General features: G+C 44.6%; 1 protein-coding gene across 13 annotated transcripts in view; it reads left to right on the plus strand.

Annotated features, from left to right (window-relative positions):
- The window catches only part of LOC126425244 (zinc finger protein 501-like), a 236,486-nt gene that overhangs the window by 145,300 nt on the left and 63,559 nt on the right, over positions 1 to 27,627 (plus strand). For 6 of the 13 annotated variants that reach the window (XR_007576273.1, XM_050088205.1, XM_050088206.1 and 3 more), the window contains one exon: positions 20,299 to 20,433. The exons of the other annotated variants lie outside the window; for them this stretch is intronic. Coding sequence is in view for 5 of the 6 variants with exons in the window: in XM_050088205.1 (XP_049944162.1) it covers positions 20,299 to 20,433 (135 nt within the window). In the remaining variant the exon portion in view is untranslated. The remainder of the gene's footprint in view (positions 1 to 20,298; positions 20,434 to 27,627) is intronic. 13 annotated transcript variants of the gene reach the window in all.

Below are 27,627 nucleotides of genomic sequence, written 5' to 3' on the forward strand. Positions count from 1 at the left end.
AAGTGACCGTCTGTCTGTCATGCAGTAACTGTGCTGGTGTGTTCCAAGCACTCATTGTCACCCTATAACTGCTTAGACATGTTAGGGCATCCTCTGTGGATTTTGAGTGGGTTGCTGCATTCATTTTTTCCTTAAAGTTATGGACAATCCGCTCTGCATCTGCATTGAATTGTGGTGGTAGAAGGCAGAAAGGAATTGCTGAATGCCATATTATTCATAAATATCTGTTAAGGTGACAGTTCTTGTGGGTCAAAGGCTTCTACTTGCCGCCCAGGCTGCTGTGACAATAGAAGACAGCAAAAGGAAAGTTGAAGTTTTCAATACCACATTTAAGAAACTATTCACACAGGAGGATTGTACGAAGATATTGTACTTTGACTGCTGCAAAGACTTCTGTATGGAGGATGGTGTACTGGGAGATATTGTCATTGAGTGACTGTAGAAGGATACAAGATGACTTGGAGAACAGTTCTCATTGGTGTTGTAACCACGACAGGAACGATCGCGGGGTTGCCAAGAGCGAAAGCGCGGTGGGACCAAACAGGAGCACCCTGCGAAGAAACAAAATGAACATGGAAGTACGGACACGAACAATGACGGACGACCAAGCAAGACCTAACGAACAACAACATGCAAATAGCAATGGGATCACAAGTGAAACCTCACTAATCCACAATGTCCACTCATATACGGAAACAAAGTAAGGTAAACACGCTGTCTGTAGGCGAGATGTCGATAGACTAACACAAATATCAGACTGCCTGTTGCGCGAGAGGCAGGCGCTTAAATACATGATAGTCCGTTGCTATTGGCCGCTGGGACCACGTGCTCCACTGTGGCGCCCTCACATTATATGCGGGCCAGAAGCATGTGCGCAACCACGGCTTACGGCCTGATGGCTGGAGAAACCTTTAGTGGTAATCGAGGTCCACGCCATCTGGCGCAGATTCGAAACCCGCGGTGCTCAGTACCAGATCTCTCTCCCCTGAAACTTGCGCATAGGGGTAGAAACACCCCAGACAGTGCTGAGGCGGTCGGCAGATGGGAGGACACCCAGGCTCGTCAACCGCCGGTGGCAGGGAGGAAGAAACATCCGAGGTGTTCATGATGACCGACCCAAATGCCAGGGTGGTGGAGGGAGCCGCCGATCCATCTGGGGACGGGGAGGGCTGGCGGCAGGCCCGCTGGGAGGCAGCAACCCGGGGGCAGTGGCAGTGACTCGAGGACTGCGTCTGTACCTGAAGGAGATAGTGGAGGAGCAGGTGGCAGCGGGAGTTCCGCAGGCACACATGCGGAGCTGGTTATGATGGCGGCGCTCCAAACCATTCGATGTCTGCACTGACGTCACACACTGCTCATGGGCTGCGACGACCGTGGCGGGCATCCAAACTGGCTTGCTCCCATACAAGCGAGCCCATATGGCTGCGCCGGGGGCGTAACGCTGAGAGGTCCGGGAGTGGGGTCAGGAGGGGGATGGCATCAGCAAATGGAGCAAGCTCCACTAGACTGCAGCCGTCAGTTGGCGTGGTGCGATAGGTGCTCAGAAACAGGGTGAGGGCTGATGTGGTTGGAGATGTGTCGACCGTCTTTGTGAACTGTTGTTTAAATGTGCGGACAAGCCTTTCCACCACGCCATTTGAGGAAGGGTGGAAAGGCGGGATATGGATATGTTTGATGCTGTTGGTGTGACAGAAGTCGTGGAAGGAGGATGTTGTGAATAGGGGGCCTTTATCAGAGACCAGTGTGTGAGGCAGGTCCTCTATGGTGGGAACCTGGGCCAGGGCCATTAGTGTGGCCTCCGTGGTGGTGTACACCATGCGGATGACGTATGGGTATTTGGAGTAGGCATCAATGATAAGTAACCACATGGACCCCACAAACGGGCCCGCAAAATTGATAAGGATGCGATCCCAGAGCCGGTGAGGCACAGGCCTGGGTGAGAACGACTGAAGGGGGCCTTGCCTGGTGACACACACACACACAGTGCACCCGCAGGCCAGGCAGTCAATATCGCCATTGATGCTGAGCCAATACACGTGCCGGCAAGCCAAAACTTTCATGTGGGACATACCCCAGTGCCTGCGGTCTAACAAACTGAGCACTTGATGTCTCAGATCCAGAGGGATAACCACCTGATGGGCATCTGACTCCATGACCAACAGAAGGACATCATTGACCATGGAGAGCCTGTGGGACAGGTGTCGCCATTGGCTGAAATCAGTCCGCATCTAACGAGTAAGATAGGAGGGCCACCCGTTGACCACGTAGCTGAGAACCTGCCGCAAGATAAAGTCGCAGCGGGTCGCCGAAGCAATGTGAGCAGCCATAAGAGGCAGACCGTCCAGTGCATCCTGGTGGGCGGAATCAATGTGAAAGCAGAGGACGCCCTGTTGGTCAAATGCAGGATCAGGGCCTGCTGGGAGACGTGACAAAGCGTCCGCATTAGCATGGTGGGCGGTGGGCTTATACCAGATGGTGTAAGTGTAATTTCGTAAAAATTACACCCAGCACTGGAGATGTTGAGCCCTCCACTCCGGAAGATGAGAGTGGGGTCCGAAAAGTGTAACTAAGGGTTTATCGTGAATTTTGCCCCAAAGAGATAGGTTTGAAATTTTTGGACGGCGAACATGATCTCCAGGGCCTCCTTTTCAGTCTGGGAGTAGTACCATTGTGCTGGGGTCAACGTCTTAGATGCATAAGCGATGGGCTGTTTGGAGCCATCGGCATTCCGATGCACGAGGACGGCTCCAGTGCCATATGCCTATACATCAGCTGCCACAATCAAGGGGCGGTCTGGAGAGAAGGGGCTAAGGCAAGGGGCAGACTCTTGCGTCACCTTTAAACAGAGAAAAACCTGGACACAGACTGGAGTCCAATCAAAAGGCACCGCTTTGCGACATAAGTGATTGATTGGTTGAGCAATGGAGGCAGCCTGGGGTAAGAACTTATAGTAATAAGTAATCTTGCCCAAAAACACCTGGAGTTTAGATAAGTCCTTGGGATGAGGAAGGGCCTCAATGGCCGTAACATTATGATGCAAATGGCGAATGCTATCCTTGCTAAACCATTGGCCTAAGTATTCCACTTCCGGTTGGAAAAAACAACACTTGTCCAGCCAACAGCGTAAGCCTGCAGATTGCAGAGTGTGAAATAAGGCACTGAGATTTTGCAAACCTTCCTGGTGGGAACGCACAGTGACCAAGATGTCATCCAGATAATTCACACAGGCAGGGATAGGCTGCGTAAGCTGCTGCAGGAACTGCTGGAAAATGGCCTTTGCCGAATAGATGCCAAATGGAAGGTGCTTGTACTTGTACAATCCGAATGGCGTATTGATAACCAAGATGTTATGGGAATCGGCATCAAAGGGTAACTGGTGGTATGCCTCAGCCAGGTCGATCTTTGAAAAGTACTCTCCCCCAGCAAACTTGGCAAGGTCTTCCTGTCGAGGAATGGGGTAAATGTCTATGAGGGACTGAGCATTGACAGTAGTGACGAAGTCCCCACACACTCGAAGGGACCCATTGTATTTCCATATGACCACCAATGGTGTCGCCCAGGCACTGTATGTCACAGGCTCCAAAACGCCAGGGGCCTGGAGCCGATCAAGTTTCTGCTTCACTGCCAGCTGTAAGGCCACCTGGAGAGGTCGGGCCCGGAAAAAGCGAGGCTGCGGATCCGGCCTAAGTGTGATGTGCGCCTGAAAATCGGAAGCACATCTGAGATCCGTTGCAAACAATTATGCAAAAGCAGAGCACAGATTGTCCAAGTCCTGAAAAGGAACAGCCATGGAAACGACCTTAATTTCATCGGAAATTGAAAAACCGAACAGCTCAAATGCATCTATGCCAAAAATATTCGAAGCCGACAGATGGTCGATGACATATAGGGTAAGGAGCCGGGGAACACATTTGTACGTCACCTGGACAATGAACTGCCCTTGAAGGGGAATGGAACCATCTCCGTAGGCAACCAACAGTGAGAGGGAGGTGACAACTCAGGAGAGTCCAGGTGGGTATACATTGCCATATTAATCAGGGAGCACTGTGGGCAAGATGGAAGTGGGCCGTGCGACTGGCGCCGAGGGGCAACCGGAGGCGCCGATGCAATAGAGACGTTGGACAAAGAGGAGTCTCGACTGTGCTGGCCTCTGTTGGCAGGGCCATGTCGACGTCGCAAGGGTGGAACCCGCTGAGATGCATCGATCGCTGCAACTTGTGGCCGTGCCACGAGATGCTCATTAGCCGCCTGAGTAATTTCAAAGATGTGTGCAATGTGGAGAATCTCTTCCAAGGAGGGGTTATTGAGTTTCAATGCGGCAGTGCAGACATCAGGATCGGGAGCCTGCTGAACCACCACATCCTGGATTCTGCACACGAAGCCTTACACTGCTGATTGGTGCACATAAAATCGCATTGACGGCTGAGAGACCCTGCAAGTCCATGACGCAGGAACGATATGATCAACCAGGCTGTTTATGGTACTGGTGGAACTCCAGCCGAGTGGCGACTGACCACATGGTAGCGTTGGGAATAATACTTCGTCAGCAAAAGGCATATTTCCTGGAAAGAGAGAGCCACAGGATTGGACAATGGTGCCAACTTGCGGAGAAGAAAGAATGTGTCTGGGGAGGCCCAAGACAAAAACAATGACCGCTGCAAGGAGTCATCTGTGACTTGACACAGCAACACTGTTTTGGGACTCCATTATTAAAGAACCCGTGGAAGTGCACATGATATAAAATGTGATATGTTGGATACCAACTGGATAATGTATGGAACCCCATAAATTCCATGATTTGTGTTAAAAGATGACACGTGGCAACCTTGAGGAGATCTGAGCTCCTCAGGTCTACCACCGATGGTGCTATGATGTCAATGCGGGTGCAGAATACACCCAGCATGCTAATAAATTGCAAGATGAGAATGTCTTTATCCATCTTTGGTGGTTGCAGGAATATGACTAGCATGTGGGTAGTCAAAATATGGAGTGTACCTAGTAACTGTAGTGGTTTTTTCCATCACATAGCTGAGCTAAGATGCCCCTTATGTGTTTCTCCTGCTTTTTGCATTGCCTCCAGGAAACTTGGTTCCCAGGTTTGCAAAGCCCCTACCCTGTATGGTTGTTGGGGCTATATTAACAACTGAGCTGACTATGACAGAGCATTGATTGGAATTTGCACATATATTCTGGACTTTGGCTACAGTGAACATGTGCCACTCGATACAACTTTGGAGGCTGCAGCAGTTCGGGTGAGGATATCTCTGGATTGTACCATCTGTAAAGTGTATCTCCCTCCCAATGGTAAAATGTCTTAGATTGTGTTTTCTGCACTAATTTCTCAGCTCCCCACTCTCTTCCTTACTTTGGGTGATCTTAATGCCTACGACCAGTGACCAGGTAAAACTAGTGAAACTTCCCTTGCAGAGCTCAGTCTCTCTCTCTTGAATATTTGGTGCCCGCAGACATTTTATTCTGACACACAGATTGTATTTGGTTATTCTTCTTTCCACTTGCAGCTCTGGTTTTCTCCTCCCCATCAGTTAGAGAGTCCATGACGACCTGTGTGGTACTGATCATTTTCTGATTGTCCTGTCCCATCTGAATCACTCAATTGGGTGTCCACTCAGATTGGTGTTTAACAATGATGACTGGGATGTCTTTGCCTCTGCCATCACCCATTGCATCCTGCCACATGAAGGTATCGATGTGGCTGTCCAGAACACAACTGCAGCTATTCTGCTGGCAGCAGATTTAGTGATCCTAGGTATCTCCCTGTCAAAGGACAGTACCTTAGTGGACTTCAAAAATCATGATGGCCATTAGTGAACAGTCTGGCTCTACAGCACCATAAGTGACATCCATCAATGGCACACATCACACCTCATTACCTTTAAATGGCTCTGTGCCTGGGTTCACCACCTGAGACAATCACAGAAACAAGAATGTTGGGAATGGTATGTTACTACTTTAGACCACTTATCCCTCCTTTGCAGGTGTGGGCAAAGCTTCAATGTCTCTTTAGGCTCCAGACCCCAGAGGTGTACCTGGTGTCTTCCTGAATGGTGTTGTGTCCACTGACCCAGATGGTATTGCCAAACATTTTGCTCTGCATTATGCTTGAGCTTCTGCATCTGATACTTATCAACCTACATTTTGTGTCCTCAAACAGCAGGACTGAATTCACTACATGTCACCTAGAGCCAAATAATGTTCCATTAATGGACTAGGAGTTCTTGAGTGCCATAGCACTTTACCATGATGTCATTCCAAGGTTCCATGGTTAGACCACATCCACAGCCAACAACCATATCTGGAGTGAGGGTGAGTTTCCATCTCAGTGATGAGAAAACTTCTTCATCCTGGTACTGAAACTGGGTAAACACCCACTTGAGATGGACAGCTATTACCCAATTATTCTCACTAATGTTGACTACAAGTTGATCAAACATATGATGATCAGGTGGCTATGTTGGTACCCTGAGTCTCAGGGTCTTTTAGCTCCACCCCAGGGTGGTTATTACTGAGGTCATTCTACTGCTGACATTTAGTCGGCCTGGGGTGTGCTATCCAGTCAGCATTTACTCGGTATCAACACCTCGTTACGGTCTTCGTCTACTTGCAAAAGGCTTATGACACCGTATGGCATCATGACTCCCTCGTATCGTACACAAGTGGTGTCTCAAGGAACTGCTCCCAATTTTTGTCTGGAATTTCTTGTCATACTGTAATATCAGGGTTCTAGTTGGACTTCCCACAGTATCCTCCATACACAAAAGAATGGGGCTTGCGGGGCTGTGTATTGAGTTTGGCTCTTTTCCTAGCTGCATCTGTAAGGTCTGCTGTGGTACACTCCCTGTATGCTGATGATTTTTGTATTCACTATTGCTCCTCCACTGTGGTTGTCACTGAACATCGACCGGAAGAAGCCATATGAAAGCTGCAGTCCTGGACTCTAAACCATGGCTTTTTGTTTTCAGCAGCCAAGACATGTATCTTGCAGTTCTATCACTATCATAGCGTCCACTACAACCAGAACTCTACCTTGCTGACCAGTTACTCAATGTGGTAGAGTCTTATTGCTTTTTGGGACTGATCTTCGATGCCCAGTTGAAGTGTCTTCCTCAATCTTCGCTAACTTAACAGACTGTGCTTGTTGCACATTAATACTCTTTCCTGTGTCAGCACAGCCAGTTGGAGTGCAAATTGCTCAACACTTTTGACTTTATGAGGCTCTGACCCAGCCACATCTTGATTATGGGAGTCCAGCATATGGTTTGTCATTGCCTTCAACATTGTGAATGCTGGACAGGATACACTATTGTGGGGTCTGAAATGTGACAGGTGCCTTTGAGACTAGTCCTGTGAACAGCCTATTTGTGGAGCCTTGGGACCTTCCAAGCCAACAACAAATTGTCAACTATGCTATACACATTCACTGCTCCTCTGAACATCCGAACTGCAGTGTCGTTTTTCAAAGTAGGGAGATCCACCTCTCACAACAGAGGCCCAGGGTTGGAATTGTGATCACAGTTTGCATACGGTTTGTCTGCTGTGAACACCAACTTTCCCCTGTTGCCTCTTGTCAGGGGGCACTGGCATACTCCCTTATGGAGTGTACCTCACCCTCAGATCTCTCTACCTATCCTTTGGATTGAAAGACTGTTGACCCCCTAGTTTTTCACTGCCTGTTTCTGGCTGTCATTGATCCAATTATGGGTTCAGAAATGACAGCTCTACGGTTGATGGATGAACTGGTTTTGCCTTCACACATGCAAGGTACAGTGCTGACTGTATGCAGTGTATTCACTGCAGAATTGGAACCCCCAGTCACATTCGTCCTTGCATTGGTGTGATATACTTAATCGGGCTGTCAACCATTGCTACCCTCGACAACCATTGTGTGTGACTATCGAGGATCTCCTTTCTGACCTCCATCAAGCTGGAAAGGTTAGGCATATATGTCTGGACCGAATGGCAGGTTGGCACACCAGGGAACGAAAGTGCTGACCAGTTGGTCAAGTTAGCTACCAGGATGTCGACTTTTGAGATGGAGGTAGTGGAACCGAATCTTCATTTGACTCTGTGTCATCAATATTTAGAGGCTCAGGAGACATATTAATGTACCCTGGTTTCTCCAGACAAACTGCGACCATTAAATGGAACCATTACCCTGTGGCAGCCATCCCGTTGTGACTGTCACTAGGAATCTACTGTTCTCTGTTGGCTTGACATTGACCACATTTGGCTGACTCGTGGCCTCCCTATGATGTGAGAATCCGCACCACTGCCCATGTGTGTCCATCTGACGATGATGGACCACATCCTGCTGGACTGACCCAATTTGGTCTCCTTATGGTGAAACCTAAAATTTGCTGACACACTGGTGCTTGTGAACGCCACCAAAGTAACTGATTTAGTTATATGTTTTAACTATGAAAGCGGTTTCTGCTCATCTCTGTGAGTTAGGGCATATTGGCCTCGTCGGCTGCTCGAGGGATTGGTGGGGTGTCCCGTTGCCTGCTCTGACCCTGGGGACCCATGACCATCCTAGCTTGTTGATATGTCCCGGCTCCTACCCTTCCCACTTCTTAATCCTTCTTATTCTTTTACATCTGTTGTTCGTTTACTGTCTCATCGTCGTCGTCCTCTTTCCTGGGATTTCATCAGGTTGACCATGTTATTAATTTTCTGGTAGTAGTGGAGGGCGAGAGCGCAGTGGTCAGATGCAGAGGGTGCATCTCCTGTTGCATAACATGTCTCGGGGGTGCCGAGCTGCTTTCTGGATGGGGCAACTCACGCATCTTTACCTCTCACCCCTGTCTAATTTCTACTTGCTTCTCTCTCTTGATTATATTGATTCTCGGTTTCAGTCAGATTCATCATGATTTGTCTTGTGTTTCTTTGCATGTGGGCGACTCTTCCCAGCTTGATGTTTATAGACTGGAGAGACTGATGACCTCGTAGTTTGGTTCCTTTAAACTCATCAGTCCAGTCCAATCCAATCCAATCACAATTAGTTGGAAAAATTGACACCCCTGAAAGTGTCTAAACAGAAAGGGACGGAGGACACCAAATGATAAATCGCTTGTGCAGAGAAATGACCTCGAACGTGCCCTGCATGTATTCCCACATTCCTCTGGAAACCGAACAACGCCCAGTAAAATCCATGCCATGCAGAACTGCTGCTGTGTTATATTTAAAAGGCGAAACAACAAGTTATTAAGCATGTGACCAAAATACTTTTTATCATCAGTGTACAGCATAACTTTCTTAGCAAATGAATGTTGTGAGGTTGCGCCAAGAGTTACATACACACTCCATTTAAGAAGTTACGTTTCCTAACCATGGAAACTCCACATAGGAATATCAACAGTGGAGGAAAAGATAGCTTGCTACTTGCCATAAAAAAGATACGTTACGTCAAAGACAGGCTCAATTAAGACCCTTACACAAAGGTTTGGGCCACAGCCTTGATCAGTAAAAGTCACACACACACACACACACACACACACACACACACACACACATCATTTATACAGACAAACACACTTCTTGCACACATGACCTCTACCTGTGGAAGCTCAGACCCAAATGCGTAAGTTGCTAGAGCTGGCGGCCATGAATGTGTGAAGTGTGCTTGCTTGTTTGCATGAATGGTGTGTGTGACTCTCTGTGTGTGTGGACACTTCTTCAGACTCGGTTTTTTATGATTCCTTTATCCTAACTGTAGCCTCCTTCCTCACCGGCCATCATAGCTTTGCACAGTACGAAAACTTAGGAGTGTTGTTGAGATGGGAAGGACCCTTAGGTATTGTGAGCGGATAAGACCTCTCTGCGAGCATGCAGAAGTGCCGCAATACGACGTGGCATGGACTCGACTAATGTGAGAAGTAGTGCTGGAGGGAATTGACACCATGAATCCTCCAGGGCTGTCCATAAATCCATAAGAATATAAGGGTGTGGGGATCTCTTCTAAACAGCACATTGCAAAGCATCCCAGATGTGTTCAGTAATGTTCATGTCAGGGGAGTTGGGAGGCCAGCGGAAGTGTTTAAACTCAGAAGAGTGTTCTTGGAGTCCCTCTATACCAATTTTGGACGTATGGGGTGTCGCATTAAACTGCTGGAATTGCCGGAGTCCATCGGAATGCACAACGGACACGAATGGTTGCAGGTTATCATACAGGATGCTTACGTACATGTCACATGTCAGAGTCGTATCTAGACGTTATCAGGGGCCCCATATCACTCCCAAGTGCACAGGCCCCAGACCATTAGAGAGCCTCCACCAGGTTGAACAGTCCCCTGCTGACATGCAGGTCCATGGATTCAAGAGGTTGTCTCCATACCCGTATTTCGTCCATCTGTTCGATAGAATTTGAAACGAGACTGGTCCGACCAGGCGACGTGTTTCCAGTCATCAGCAGTCCAATGTCGGCGTTGACGGGCCCAGGCGAGGCGTAAAGCTTTGTGTCACGCAGTCATCAAGGGTACACGAGTCGGCATTTGGCTCTGAAAGCCCATATGGATGATGTTTCGTTGAATGGTTCGCACGCGTACACTTGTTGAGGCCCAGTATTGAAATGTGCAGCAATGTGTAGAAGGGTTGCACCTCTGTCACGTTGAACGATTCTCTTCAGTCGTCGTTGGTCCCGTTCTTGCAGGATCTTTTTCCGGCAGCAGCGATGTCAGAGAGTTGATGTTTTATCGGATATCTCGTGAAATGGTCGTACGGGAGAATACACACTTCACCCGCTACTTCGGAGATGCTGTGTCCCATCGCTTGTGCACCATCTGACACAACGTTCAAACTCACGTAAATCGAGATCATCTGCCGTTGTAGCAGCAGTAACCGGTCTAACAACTGCGCCACACACTTGTCTTATATTGGCTTTGCCGACCGCAGCGCCTTATTCTTCGTGTTTACAGATCTCTGTATTTGAATACGCATGCCGATTCCAGTATACCTCGCAATGTTATATATTCGAGAACTGTTAATCAGAAACCAAACTAACTTTTATTAGTCCTGGTTAGCAGTCATGTGAAATTCTGTAAACAAAATTTTGGTAACCTTTTGATTGTAAAATTATTTATTTATAAAACCCAAACTGCGATTTCGACAGTGTGGTCATTAACGACAGGAAAGCTAAAAAGCACCTGACAATACTCAGAAGCTGGTTTCTACTCATTGTGTTCGTGATAGTACGTGTTGTTTTATTGTACCCTTTGAGTTGCGTTGTAAGTGTGTTGCTCCCATTTTCTGCTAGATTTTTGCTCGCATCGATAATATCGGGGTGAGTAAATGATTCCGTATCTACTTTTGTTTCATATTATACAAGTTGATTTTGTCACACTGTGATTCTACAGACACACGTTTATTTGTTATTGCTTACGAATATGTGTGCGAACTGCGCGATGTAATCGCACATTAGTATATTTCTCGTATTCAATTTTATTTTTATTCGCAACCATATTTCGTAGTTTCTCGCTTTTAATGCGGTATTCGATGTTAGCAGGTTTTGACAGAATTAGTATTCAACTTTATAATATTAATCTTGTCACGGAACGAGTATGTAAATCTGCTTTTAAAGGGATTATTTTTTGCCAATGACTATGATTGGTGACTAGAGCATTCTTCCTGACAAATATTAAAAGTTCTGCAGTAGCACACAAATGGCTCTACACGTTATTAACAGGTACTGAAAGCAATGCAGTTTAGCAGAAATCATTCTCCCACTCCAACGAAAATTTCAAACTAAATAATACACACTCTCACGACTTCATCGTTCATCTACATCATACTCCCCACCTAATGGAGTGTGGCGGTGAGTACTTTTTGTACCACTAACTGAGCCCTCTAACCCCGTTCCACTCGTGAATAGTACGTGAGAAGAATTGTTGTCGGTAAGCCTCTGTGTTGCCTCTAATTTATCGAATTTTCCCCTCATTGTCATTACGTGTGTGTGTGTGTGTGTGTGTGTGTGTGTGTGTGTGTGTGTGTGTGTGTGTGTAGGGGAGGGGGGATAATATATTGTCCGAACCTTTGCGGAAAGTGCTGTCTCAAAATTTCAATAGTAAGTCTCTCCGCCATGCACAATGCCTCTCCTGTAACGTCTGCCAGTAGAGTTTGTTGAGCATCTCGGTAACGCTCTCGTGCCGACTAAACCATCCCGTGACGAAGCGCGCCGCCTTTCGTCGGATCTTCTCTATCAATTCTATCATTCCTATCTTATAGGGATCCCAGACAGATGAACAATACTCGAGAATCGGTCGAATAAGCACTTTATAAGCCACTTCCTTCACGTTCGCTGAATGGTCTGTTGAGGAAACACTGTTGGCAGTCCATTGGTTCAACTGAGCGGGCAATTTTTGAACAGCTCCACGTCTGTTTGCCTGCACACACCTCTGCAGCTGTCGTTCACCTCTGTCACCTGCAGAGTGTAAATTGTAAGTTGACAAACCAGAATAACTCGAAAAATAAGCATCACACAAAAAAATGCGTAGAACCCAAAGTTGATTGTTTTCGAGGGGGACATCTGCTGGTGCTAAAATTAGCCCTCCACCCAATCCCCCGGGGGGGGGGGGGGGGAGTTAACTTTAAAATTTCGAATGGGAACCGCCATTTTTTTATTGCAGAATCAGATTCTACATGAAAACTACGTACATTTTGTCTTAAACATTTGTTTTGATTCTTGGTTGTTGGCGCTGTAATTCAAGAAAATCCATGTTCTCATTTTTGCGTGGAAAATGGTTACGGATAAATAAAAAATACTTATTTACTTCGTAAATTTTGATTCGCTAAAACTAAAACTCTCCCTCTCTCCCCATAGGGTGGATTTGACAGAGAGGAATTAGAGTTTTACAAATGTTGACCCACATATAGCGAATCAAAATTTACGAAGTAAATAAGCATTTTTTATTTATCCGTAACCATTTTCCACGCAAAAATGAGAACATGGATTTTCTTAAATTACGGCGCCAACTACCAAGTATCAAAACAAATGTTTAAGACAAAATGTTCGTAGTTTTTTATGTAGAATCTGATTCTGCAATAAAAATTTGAAATTTTAAAGTTGCCTCCCGCCCCACCCACAGGGGGCTCGGGTGGCGGGCTAATTTTAGCACCAGCAGATGTCGCCCTCGAAAATAATCAACTTTGGATTCTACACATTTTTCCGTGTCAAGCTTATTTTTCGAGTTATTCTGGTTTGTCAACTTAAAATTTACACCCTGTTGTGCACCACAGTTGCTTCAGCACCGGTTTTGAATACTTCCATTTTGTCATGCATGACATAGTTTAACCACTGAGGCATGCGAACAGTTTCCAAATTTAGCCATTTCGGAAATTCTTCCACCCCTGGCCCGAAAGCTGATGATGGTGCCCTTCTGGACATCAGATAAAATCATTCCATTCCCGCATTACGGCAATGACTCCTTTGTTTTCCGACACCTTACGCAGCCCCCCCCCCCCCTTTCTCCCCACTCCCGACAAACTATGTAATCCTCGATTGCTAGTGCTGCAACGTGCCTTCTGTGACAGGTTATTGTAAGTTGACATCGAACGTAGGTTGTGGTCACATCGGTGTTACTGGACGGTGTAATAGTCCACCAGGTATATTCTTGGATTTGTTTTCCGAACGTCTAGAATTTTGAATATATTAGTAGATTAGTTGGGAGTGAGCCCTTTCTCGAAAATTGTTGTATGTTTGCTAATTTTAACAAAATTGCCGAGTCTGAATTTGGCGTTTCCTGTATTTGTCATCATGATTTTATTCGGGTCTTATATTAATTGTTCCATGTTTTGTGTGGTTGTAGTGACTTACTAGATCTTGCACCATATTAATCCTTTGAAAGAACCTTGAGCAGTAAAACTTTTAAACGTCGTACCTTTAAGAGTGCTATTAAATTGCCTCACAACTGAAGCTTTCAAGGTGGAGAACGGTGAGTAATGATTAATCTTGTCTTTGCATTAGCTTCTTGGCACGAGTATTATAAAATTCCTGATCTGTTTGTTTGTAAATAGTTTGAAATCCTACTACTACTTCTGCATACTTTTCTAAGCGCGTCTCCATCGTCAATGCGACTTTTAGCTTTTAGACCAGCGCCCCATGTATATTTGGAGTAAACAATAAATATGTATAGCATGACTGTGTTTGGAATACGCAATCAGGTCATCGAAATCAGCCTGATGAAGGTCATCAGTTATTTTCGTGATAACCACTCTCCTGGGATAAATTTTTTACGCTAAGCGATGTAGTTCATAAGCTATTTCATCTTGCTTGTCGATTAAAATGTCAACAGCAAGAGCAGGATCTTATCAGAATGATGCATTAACATTAAAATGTTTATATATACGGGGTGATTCGGCAGCTCCTGATGCTTTCGTTTTATGGAACCCGCAGAGTTATAGCTTCCCTTCACAAACCACGTGTGAGATCTTCATATTGTTTCACTCGATACACACAAATTGTTAGTCCTTCAGAAGAAATGAACAGGAACTTGCTGTAGAAAATTAAATGTATTTAAAATTTGCACTGGGATATGCTTTCGCTGATGGCTGTAGTTTTCGAGTTTCTAAAAAAAAAAAAAAAATACAAAAATGACCTCACAACAATGACCTTACAAAAATGACCCTTCAAATGGATCCCCACCCCCACGCTTCCCCCCCAGTCGGTTTCTAGTATGTTGTTCATGGCACTCCCACTTACCAGTGTAAAAATATTTGTTGCTCTACGAATTATTTCTCACAGGTGACCTTTTTTGGTCTTCGTTGACTGGCCTTATTATACCATCATCTTAGCCGAGAACTTACAAATTGTAAAATTGATGTTTGTAAAAATTTTACCTAAATATTTTGTGAAGTTTAACAGCATGAATAAAACAAATATTTCTGAGGCCTTCTGACGACGAAAGTACTATGCTTGTAAGGGTTAAGTTTGGGTCAAGTTCTCAAAGTAATTGGTTTCAGCGTAACATTTAAGATGCCACGGTATTATAGGAGAAGGACGCGTACCCGCCCTACAGTGTATAAAGCGATAGACAATACTGCTATTAATACCTCGAACTACGTAGGTGCGCAAGTCATCCTTCATGGTCCATCAGTGTTCTGTGGTGGCGTTCTTAACTTCACCATTACCAATAATGATACCCTGCAGCAAGGTAACGGATGGGTAACAGTAGCCCTCGTCCGTGGACCAAAAGTCGACAAAGTTGCGGCGCTTGAAAGTTTTAACAGCCGTGACGTCATCGCATACAGGACATTTCACGTCGATAATAGAGACATGGGTAAATCATATTACGTGCCTTCAATGCCGTTCGTTCTGAGGACCAGGAATCATCGTAAAATACCCTCAAATGAAGACAACAGAAGAGATTCTAGCCATTGACCTGTCTGCATTAGATAATTACTTCAAAATCTGGAGACTCCAACCCAGTGTGAGTAAAACAGATGTGTGTTGCTTCCATCTAAATAAGCGGTTGGCTAACGTAAAACTGGAAGTAAGTTTCATAATTGGAACCCAAAATATCTTGGTGTCATCCTGGATCGTACACTATGCTTCAAACAACACCTTCTTAACTCAGCTCAAAAGCTGAGGACTCGAAACAACATCCTCCATAAGCTATGCGGAACTATCTGGGGATCTTCAGCAATACCCTGCGATCTTCAGCTCTGGGTTTGGTGTACTCAAGTGCTGAGTATTGTGCACCTGTTTGGACGAACAGTCATCATACAAGGCTTGTTGATACCCAGCTGAATACGACAATGCGCATAATACCTGGCGCAATCAGATCTACTCCAGTTTATTGGCTTCCACTGTTAACCGGTGTAATGCCTCCTAATCTACGCAGACGTACTGCCCTTATGAGAGAATTCTACAAGATCCCCAGGAATTCTAACCTACCCGTGCATAGCGACCTGCCACTTTTAAATCTCAAGAGACTGAAATCACGCCATCCAACTCTGCGCGATGCTGCCGACATGGTTGCTAAGAATTTAAAACCTCTTGAGGAATGGAAAGGTCGGTGGGAAGCAGTGACAGACGTGCACCTGCATAACATCTTCTCAGGTGCTAACCTTCCAAGTGGATTCGACCTACCACGCAAGACCTGGACTACCCTCAACAGAATCCGTACCAGCCATGGGCGATGCAGGGATGCCCTCTTTAAGTGGAAGAAGCTGCCTGATCCAGCCTGTGACTGCAGGGCTCCATACCAGACTGTCCACCACATTGTCACTGAATGCAGGATTCGAGCCTATCACGGCGCCAAAGAGGACTTCCTGCTAGCAACTCCAGATGCAGTGCGCTGGATTGAAGGACTGGATATTCAGTTGTAAAGGCAAAATTAAGTTTCTTGTGTGTCAGTATGTACATATGATAGGTAATGATAGGTCTGTATTATCCATACGCTAAATAATAACCCTCAAGGGCATGTTTAAATTATTAATGTTGATGAAGTAGCGTATTATGCTGGTGGCTTAAGAGCCCAATCAATAGAAACCAAAAAGGGTGGAATATTGGAAATAGTTCGTGTAGTCAGAAATTTTTGTACAGTGGTAGGAGTAGTGCCACGAACGACATATGAGAAATGCTGACTGGTGTGGGGTGAGTGTGGAGTGGAATTTTGAAGGTCACTTTTGTACGTTTAATTTGAGTTACTTGAAATCCGTGGCCTCCAGCGAAAACATATCCTAACACAAAATTTAACTACTTTAAATTTCCTACAAAAAGGTTTCTGCTCATTTTTCTGTAGGACTAATAGTTCGCAAGTGGCAAGTGAGAGAATATGAAAACCTCGCTCTCGATTGTTAAAGGCCAGTTATAACATTGCGGGTTGCATCAAATGACAGCGGTAGGGGCAGCTGACTCGCGCTGTGCAACAACTTGCAGGGGTGAAGGGGGAAAAACCAAACGAACAAAAATAAAGTAGATATTAATTTTACTGTAAGAAACATTACAATCCTATCATTGACCTACGACAAGGTTCATTCCTCTCATTGATGTCAAATAGCAAATCTCGCAAGTGAAAGTCGTACATTTAATTTAGCAACACTGTGCCGTATTTGTCAACACACATTTTCATTCGCGGTCCAGGAAATGGCGAGCAGCCCGTGTCCTCAATATTTTGCACATCATATAGTGGCACCAAGTCCGTAACACACTTCAGTTTCTCCAGACCATTCACAAAGACACACGACTCCGATAGTGCAACTGAGCGTAAAGTGTCCAGTGTTGCCTCCAGCGACACAAAAGCTGAGGCAGTACTGTGATGGCGGTGGTGTTCAATTAATCATTGTGCTGAAGCTGTACCCGGCTCGCAGCGTATTGTGCACTGCAGACTGAAGTCTCCAGAAGCAACATCACTGCTTGGAGCACCACTCAACATCTGAAAAGCTAGTTCTTCTGGAACAGATTGATTTTCTTTGGTGCGGAATCTTTGGCGGTCAAAGAGGACGGTTTACACGTTGCTGGAAAAGAAAATATTGCAACGAGCAATCACACACATACTACAAAAAAGGTAAAAATCCAAGTCCATTCCTTTGCTTGAGAAAGGTTTCCCTTAGTAATTTTTGAGAATATGTCTCTTGGAGAACGGCGGTTTTTTACTTAGTAATGAGCATGAACAGCCACAACCGCAGGAAACTTCTCTTTTTTTATGAGGTTACCGGTTTCGGCTAGTTTTTGACCGTCTTCAGACCTGCCACCATGACGGTAGACTGTGGCAGTGAAAGCAGCAGGCGCTGTCTCCACTGCTCAAACAGTTAGCAGCGTTCGTGGAGACATAGCGCTTGTTCCTTTCACCGCCACAGTCTACCGCCCTGGTGCCAGGTCTGAAGATGGTCAAAAACATAAAAAAAAGAGAAGTTTCTTGCGGACGTGACTGTTCATGTTCGTTCTTAAGGTCTCCCATAATTTGAGTAAGATGTCTACCTCCTGCAATACGTGCACAAATGCCGTGAGAAGATAACTGAAACGAGAATCAAGTTGCAACTCTTATACAGCTCCCAGTTGCGTCCGCGATCTAGAAACTGCGAGAAGTGCCTTGCCAGCATGTGTTTCTATCGCCGCATTCTTTAGAGCCTGTGAAGGAAAACCGCACCTTGGACATTTCCTTCACTATCTCAACTGCCATAATACAAGTATGTACTCTGAAGCGCCAAAGCAAGTGGTAGACGCATGCGTATTCAAATACAGAGATATGTAATACAAGACAACAAGTGTGTGGCGAAGTTCTCAGATCGTGAGAAGATAACTGAAACGAGAATCAAGTTGCAACTCATATACAGCTCCCAGTTGCGTCCGCGATCTAGAAACCGCGAGAAGTGCCTTGCCAGCATGTGTTTCTATCGCCGCATTCTTTAGAGCCTGTGAAGGAAAACCGCACCTTGGACGTTTCCTTCACTATCTCAACTGCCATAATACAAGTATGTACTCTGAAGCGCCAAAGCAAGTGGTAGACGCATGCGTATTCAAATACAGAGATATGTAATACAAGACAACAAGTGTGTGGCGAAGTTCTCAGATCGGTTACTCCTGCTACAACGGCAGGTTATCAAGATTTAAGTGGGTTTGAACGTGGTGTCATAGTCACCGCTCTAGCGTTGGGACACAGCAACTCTGAGGTAGCGATGAAGTGGAGATTTTCGGTTACGACCATTTCATGAGTGTACCGTGAATATCAGGAATCTGTAAACATCAAATCTCCGACATCGCTGCAGCCGGAAAAAGATCCTGCAAGAACGGGACCAACGACGACTGAAGAGAATCGTTCAACGTGGCAGAAGTGCAATGCTTTCGCAAATTGCTGCAGATTTCAAAAAATGGTTCAAATGGCTCTGAGCACTATGGGACTTAACATCAATGGTCATCAGTCCCCTAGAACTTAGAACTACTTAAACCTAACTAACCTAAGGACATAACACACATCCATGCCCGAGGCAGGGTTCGAACCTGCGACCATAGCAGTCGCGCGGCTCCGGACTGAGCGCCTAGAACCGCTAGACCACCGCGGCCGGCCTGCAGATTTCAATGCTGGGTCATCAACAAGTGTCACGTGCGAACCATTCAACGGAGCATCATCGATATGGGCTTTCGGAGCCAAAGGACCACTTGTGTACCCTTGGTGACTGCACGACACAAAGCTTTACGCCTCGCCCGGGCCCATCAACGCCGACATTGGACTGTTGATGACTGAAAACATGTTGCCTGGTTGGACGAGTCTCGTTTCAAAGTGTGTCGAGCAGATGGACGTGTACGGGTATGGAGACAATGTCATGAATCCATGGACACTGTTCAAGCTGGTGGAAGCTCTGTAATGGCGTGGGGCGTGTGCAGTTGGAGTCATATGAGGCCTCTGGTACGTCTAGATACGACTCTGACAGGTGACATGTATGTAAGCTTCCTGTCTGATCATCCGCATCCATTCATGTCCATTGTGAATTCTGACAGACTTGGGCAATTCCAGCAGGACAATGCGACACCCCACACGTCCAGAAATGCTACAGAGTGGCTCCAGGACCATTCTTCTGAATTTAAACACTTCCGTTGGCCACCAAACTCCCCACATTTCTACCCGTTCTTGGTAGCGATGTGAGTGGCTGGTGGTCTCTGCATCTCACAGGTTCTATGGTCCCTCGTTCTATATTTTCATAACTGAAACTGCCTGGCGGCGAATAAATTATGCGAGCTTCTCGATTTCTTCTTATGAAATTGTGGAGATAAATGCAGCACAAAGTTACAATTCTTGCTTTCTGGGGATCGAGGTGAATCGGTTTTCGTAGAACACGAAAGACTGATGGTAATATGCCGAAGGCTTTTTCTACAACTCGACGGGCTCTACTGAGCCTATAATTATATATTCTTTCTTTGCTGCCTTTGTTATGACTCCCTGGGAAGGGCTTCATGACGTGTTGTTGTAATGCAAAGACATCGTCAGCAAAAATTACGTAGGGTGTAGACAGTGTTGTTCCAGACACAGATTTCGACCCTGGTACATGCAGCGCACCTGATTGATGGGCATTGTTGAAGCTTGTACGATTAAATACACCTCCATCTGATATACGTCCTTGTACTCCCACATCTGCATAAAGGAACTGGTAGTCGGCATCTACTAATGCTTCCAGCATGTGCAGGATTAACTATTTATACGCGTTTACCATCAAAAGCCCCTATGCAGTGAGGAAAGTTCCAGCAAATCTCAAATTCTCGTGCAATTTGCTTCCATTGTGCTTCAGAATTCGGTCCCTGAAAAAAAAAGAAACAAAAAAATCTGAAGAATGTTTTTCCTTTTTTTTTAGTGGACATCGGAAGAGAGAAGTGAAGAGGACACAACGCTGGAAGAGGAACAGAGGACCTGCAGAGAACAACAGAGTACCTCAAGTACACAATAGAGCCTTCAAGTCAACCGCGGAAGAAGGCCAAAATTATCAACGGTAATCAAAACACAACAGATGATGCTGCATACGAGGTGCTCAAGCGCACTAGCCAGCACATTTTAGGGAAAAAGGACGACAAGTTCACGTCGTTTTCAAAATACGTTGAATGTCAAGTGAGAGAAATACAGAACAATAAACGTTTAACAATTTTACAAAAGAAGATACAAGATTTGATCTTCGAAGCAAAAGTGGAAGAGCTAGAAGAATTTGAGTGTACAAGTAATTGAATTGAACTTTGAGGGCCAGTCCGAAAATGTATATATTTTTTTCAGAAGATAGCTGAAGTTGTCAAGTAGTAATAGCTTTTTCATTTTAAATTTTAAGTCTATTTTTAAATAAAAGATAAATAAAGATAACAGTTCCTACCTTAATTTCTCTTTGAAGTGCCTTTATTATATATTGACACACTTTTGGTATTATTTGACTGATTTTGGATTTGGAAATCCTGTGCATGTACATCAACGAGCTATATGAATCTCCAGTAACTAAAAAGCGTAATGTAACGGCAAGTTGTTCAGCAGGAGTTAAAGCATCTCGAAAATTTGTGTTCTTCAATGTGTAGTATTGGGCAGTCATATTTATTAATACTTCAAAGTCCGTCGTAGACGTACGAACAAAATTTTTGAAACCCTGTACGTCTTGAACTGTTAGGTCACTCATCACTGAACTGTAAGCTCCATGACTACACCGTTTATTGAGAAAATAACGCAACCACCATCTACGTTTCTTTCTCCAATTTTTATTCTCCCATTTTACAATTAGATTCACAGCGCTAGCGCACAGAAATAAAAGGTCTGCGTCAGACGCCATGTTCCGTGAAACTGACTCGCTACATGTCGCCAGTGAGAAAGCTCTGCCTGGCTACTTGTGCCGGGCACATCTGCCTGGTCTAAGTCGCGATATACATGTGCCGAGATACTTTTCTCCGCGACTTGTGCCGGGTACAGATCTCCGCGACAAATCCCTCAGTGTAAACGTAGCTTATGGATTTATGGACAGCCGTGCAGGATTCATGGTGTCACTTCCCTCCAGCAATACTTCAGACACTAGTAAAGTACATGCCATGTCGTGTTGCGGCACTTCTGCGTGCTCGTGGGGACCCTATACGATATTAGGCAGGTGCACCAATTTCTGTGGCTCTTCAGTGTATGTCTGTGTACTATGCTCCGTATGTAAAATTTTTCTTATCGCATTAAATTTCCGGTATATTGGTACGTCTGCTCAAGGCATCATTGTTGTAACAGAATCGTAAATAACCACACATTATGCTACTGTATCTTTTGGGAATGGTGATTTTGTTTGCATAACAATTCTCATATCAGTGACAGATGATATCAGTATTTCATCATATTGATACGAACAGTCTATGAAATGTGTTGGGAACTTACGAAATTCTGTGTGGTTCAAGATAGAATTCCTCCATCTCTCTCTCTCTCTCTCTCTCTCTCTCTCTCTCTCTCTCTCTCTCTCTCTCTCCCTTTACATTACGGCGATTGAAAAAAAATGGCTCTGAGAACTATGCGACTCAACATCTTAGGTCATAAGTCCCCTAGAACTTAGAACTACTTAAACCTAACTAACCTAAGGACATCACACACACCCATGCCCGAGGCAGGATTCGAACCTGCGACCGTAGCAGTCCCGCGGTTCCGGACTGCAGCGCCAGAACCGCTAGATCACCGCACGGCGATTGAAAACTGCAGTACTTTTCGTACGCTTGGGCAGAATTCGTTGTGTTAAATCGACTGAATAATTTTTTTAAAAGATATGTCGACGAATTCAGATATAGCTTCTACTGTTTTATGTTTATTTCATCGAATATTCCGCAGCCATTAGAAATCGAATCACTGTTTGACTGAAAATCTAAAATGGGATATCTTACTGTTTAGAGTATTGGGCCTTGTCCATGAACTAATTTTTGTTGCAATGCATTCACTTAAATCCCAGTGATGGAATGCCAGACTCACATCATTTTTACTCTTTCGTGGACACTCGTACATGTGGTATTTCCCAGTACAGTTTTTCGAACACAATTTTCTAATTGATATCCGTTTTATCTGAGGTGATACAATCAGTGGCTTGCCTATTGCCAATCAGGACAAGTTCATGACGAGTGTTTAAAATAATCTTCCTGTAATTTTCTGCGAACTCAAGTGCCATACTGAATGGGATGCAGAACATGAAACTTCCATCATTAGCAACAAATTAATTTACTTCATCTCTCTTTCCACCAGCATTCTGCAATGTGATTGCCTCACTTGCAGTTCCTGAATTGCGCACGTGATCAATAATTTAGTCATTCTAACGATGCTGAGTCGCTGAAAAGAACTGAAACGCACAGGTTTTATTTAAGTCAATGTCAGCAGCTTTCTGTGTTCCTGTTTCATCGAAAAGTCTTCCTTCAATATTCAGATGACTCCCACAAGACAATAGGTGCGTATTTTCATTTTGATTTACGATCTGTGTGGAATTATGATATTCAAAGCGAAAACTAGTGGTCACATACAGATGTAACTCATCAGAATCTTCTTCTTCACTCACCACAGTCTCAAACAAGAGTTTACAGAGAATGATGATAGCATTTATAGCGCTGTCTACTCTAGTGGTGGTAATGATATTTGTCGATTGCAAGGAGTTAACACATTTTCGCTTGCTTGATCTTCTTCTATTCAGACGCAACGAGCTGCCTATGTACAACGCCTATTACGTTACCGTAAGTGCAACGGAGCAGCTATTTCGTCATCGAAATCAACAAGATTTCCCTCTTGATCTGCAATTGAAACGTACCTTAACATGATTGGCATGTCAGTGGGCGGATTTGGTGAACACGCAATCGTGTACCTATATGGCATTGTGTGAAAGAAGTGACGTTAACGTTTGCAGAAACAGATTTACAGTCAACACATAGGAATTAACTTCCTGAGAATGTACTCGTTTTCTGCTGTCATTAAGGCTTATTTATCAATCACATTTCTCTCAAAACCTAAAACGGACTCTATATTATTATCCAGCATAAAATCAGCATATACATTATTCCTCATCTCATGTATCTGAGAGTTTTATTGCAACTGATGTTCACTTTTACACCGAGTTTTTCTCCACATCGTATTTCTAGTAATTCTTGGCATTTTGTGATTCTGTCTCCCTGAAGAAGGGAGTTCATAAGTGCAACGTTTAATTGTAACTCTGTGCAGAATTGTTTCTCAGCGTAAAATTTTGTTTGGAACTGTAGACAAATTAGGCTGAGTAAGGATATTTCGCATGTTTGATGACACAAATATGACGTGGCGTTAAGGACAGAAGTTTTGACTTTTTCTGATAGACTTAACGTTAAAGATGTTGGATGGCATCCATTGTGATACTGTCAGTATGTTATCTAAAGTCCAGAAACTTTAAACAAAGGTGGCTGCACCTATGTCTTTTAAGTGATTGAATCATATTCCAGTCATACGTAGCTGTATAGTTTTTGGAGTACCTCACTATTTCTGGAGGAAGTGGTAAATTGTTGAAGCTATCGAAGTACTACGCAGCTTTACCTTTCTTCTTGTACGATAATCAATGTGGAACAGGTTCACTTTCCGTTATATTTCCGATATTCTCATATCTTTTGGGAGTTTTGGATAAATTTTCTCTCACAAACACCCACAGAAAATGTGTTTTTTTTTCAATTTTTGACCATAATAATCAAAGTCAAAATTAATAAATGCTCTTGTTGGAAGAGTGCGCAAGGAGAACCTTTTTCAGTCAAACGTAGACCAAACCCGTTTCTCCTGTCGATTCTTAATCCAGTTCTTTCCGTTCACAAATTGCTATTGCTTCCATACTATGATAACTTCCTTGCATCTAAGCTGACTGTTTTTGAGCAGCTTTTGCATATTTAAGAGCTTCAGCTGTCTCCACTCTACCCCCAGCTAAACCTCCAAGTGCTGATAATGCAGCTAATATTGAAACGAGAGGTAATATCCCATCCATTATTATTATGATGCACTATCAATCCAACGATTTTGCTTTTGGAGCAATTAGTAAAACAATTTTAAGAGCAATTTTCTGAACTTCTATAAGATTATTGTCCCGACTTCATACACGTAAGCCTTCCAAACTGTTTTAATTATTTTGTTCATTAAATTCTCTTCAGTCTTCTTTTACGTATTTTTTTCCGTACACATGTCCATTTTAACCTTAGCTTTTATTGCACCAGTCACTGATTAGCGGTTAATTTTTCAATGAGCTTAGCATCTTTTGCTTTCACTCATCAGCCATCATTTCTCAGCCAAGATCTGGTATGGTCAATCTTTGTCTGACGAACTGTCGGTGTATTGCTTAATGATGTCATGTTCCTTGTACGTTCAATCTCGTAGATTGACTCCAACATCACCTTTATTGATGTAGTCGTTTCTTGAACCGTATTCCTACCTGCATTATGAATATCCAAATATAAAAAGTCCTATGGTTACGTTGTTAATAACATGGTTGAGGAGAGATTCACTTTGATTCTTCTCCTCTCCTTGTTCATTGCTGAATTCTATGGCACGAGTGGCCATTATATTAGCGATCATAAAATCTAATCATATTTACAAAGGACTTGCCAGTATAAGCCCACATGTCAGTTTGACGTTGCACCCCTTGTGGCCAGGATACATGTTGCATGGGGGCTTAATTGAATATAATGCAAATATTTTTAGTTTTAGTAGCTGTATGTCCGGTTACGAAGTCTCGTAACCGGTTGGCCCTGAGTAGTATTAGTACGCAATCTGACTGCATAGAATAACAACAAAGAATGAAAGGAAATTTCCGTTAACACAATTAATTAATTAAGTCCCCAGCAACTATAAAAGCTACGAAACAAAAACTACGAAGCAACAAAGCACAAGTGTAACTGTTCTGTGTGTGAAAGTGTGATTCAACGTACACATCTGGCATGGTTCTTCCTCAATAAGACAAGGTATTTTAAGCACCATTTACACTGAAGTAATTAAAGAAAACAGAAATACTATAATTGCACATAGAAACCAGAATTACACTCTAATACATGAACACAAGCCAGATGCTTTGTTGACTGAACCTGTGTCCAAGACACATTGTTAGTTAGGAAATTTGAAATTAAAATTTTTTTTTTTTACCTTCATATATATTGACGAAAAATACACTCTGATCATTACAACATCCCCAATCGAACAGCATCGGCTGTCTAGCCCATCAGAACAACTGCACATGACATGCTGACAACTAGTCACGGCAACTTCAGAACTACTACTGCCCATGGTAACTTCTCAACTACGACTGCCCACGGCAACCTCCAAACTACCACTGCCCACGGCAACTTCAGAACTACCACTGCCCACGGCAACCTCCGAACTACCACTGCCCATGGCAACCTCCGAACTACCACTGCCCACGGCAACTTCAGAACTACCACTGCCCACGGCAACTTCAGAACTACCACTGCCCACGGCAACCTCCAAACTACCACTGCCCATGGCAACTTCTGAAATACGACTGCCCACGACAACTTCAGAACTACTACTGCCCACGGTAACTTCTCAACTACGACTGCCCACGGCAACCTCCGAACTACCACTGCCCACGGCAGCTTCAGAACTACCACTGCCCACGGCAACTTCAGAACTACCACTGCCCACGGCAACTTCAGAACTACTACTGCCCACGGCAACTTCAGAACTACTACTGCCCACGGCAACTTCAGAACTACTACTGCCCACGGCAACTTCAGAACTACTACTGCCCATGGCAACTTCTGAAATACGACTGCCCACGACAACTTCAGAACTACTACTGCCCACGGCTTGTGAACTACGACTGCCAGTGGAGGCGGCTGAATCATACTCTTTGGCGCAATCTCTGGCGCTGTGACTCAGTGTAGCCACCTTTCAATGTAGTTGATTCACTTGGTAATGATGAGCTTTAAAACAAGGGACTGGTGACCTTGTTGTTTGGTCCCTTCAACCCCAATCAACCTACCAAAGAACTTGGTAATGATGGCTTGTGAGCTGGTTCCACATATTTTCCGTTGGGGAACGGAACTTGGGGGGGGGGGGGGGTCTTCCTGGTTGTGAGGTAGTTCGTGGTCACCCAGGCAGTTCATAGAGACATGTGCCACGTGGATGAGCACTTTCCCGTCGAAAAATGGCACTGCAATACATTTCCAAAGGCGTAACAGATGAGGACGCAAGCTGTCTGTGATGAGCGTTGTTCGGAGCCCTCTCAACCAGTACCATCCGTGACCTGAAGTCATACCCAGTGGTACCCCACATCATGATGCCACGGGTAATACTGCTGTGTCTCAGCAAAACACAGGAAGAGTAGGGACCTGTCCCATGTCGCTGCCATACGCACTAGCAACGCTGGTCCTGGGTAGTCCAGAACTGTGATTCATTCATGAACACAATGCCATTCATCAACAGCTGATACTTCCCAGTCACGACAGCACTCCAAATACAGTTTGTGCTGTGGTAATACCATAGTCCAGGCTCTGGTAGCCTCTGACCAGTGATGTGGGATGGCACAGAATGTTGCACAGAAGCCCATACTTGTTCTGTGGCGACAGAGCTCCTGGTGGTCAGACCTGATCAACTGGAAGTTTGTCGACGAGTATGTCTGCTCTAACATTTCCATGTTGTCAAAAGATGGGCCACTGTCACATCCGAATGCCACAAAAATCTGGATATTGGACTATTCGACCTGCTGGCCCAATCAAGACCTCCCTCCCACCCCCCAACACCACCACCCCTTTCAAATTCTGACAGGTGCTGATAATTCTGAGAATCAAAGAAACACAGAAGGAAGAGTATGACATATTTTGAAAATAAACAAGGTATTCTATGGGTATCATTCAAGTATATGCATGAGGAAGCTCACGTTATGATGGAAAGGTAGAAGACCTATAAGAAAAGTTAAACATATTAGGTCTACAACTTCGTTTCCGCCGTTTTGCAATAGACGGCAGTAGCGGCAAGTGGGGTTCGGGTGGTTGGTCATAGGTTTAATACACTACTGGCCATTAAAATTGCTACACCACGAAGATGACGTGCTACAGACGCGAAATTTAACCGACATGAAGAAGATGCTGTGATATGCAAATGATTAGCTTTTCAGAGCATTCACACAAGGTTGGGAACGGTGGCGACTCCTACAACGTGCTGAGATGAGGAAAGCTTCCAACCGATTTCTCAT

This window comes from Schistocerca serialis, chromosome 10, assembly GCF_023864345.2.
Source record: "Schistocerca serialis cubense isolate TAMUIC-IGC-003099 chromosome 10, iqSchSeri2.2, whole genome shotgun sequence".
Lineage (NCBI taxonomy): Eukaryota > Metazoa > Arthropoda > Insecta > Orthoptera > Acrididae > Schistocerca > Schistocerca serialis.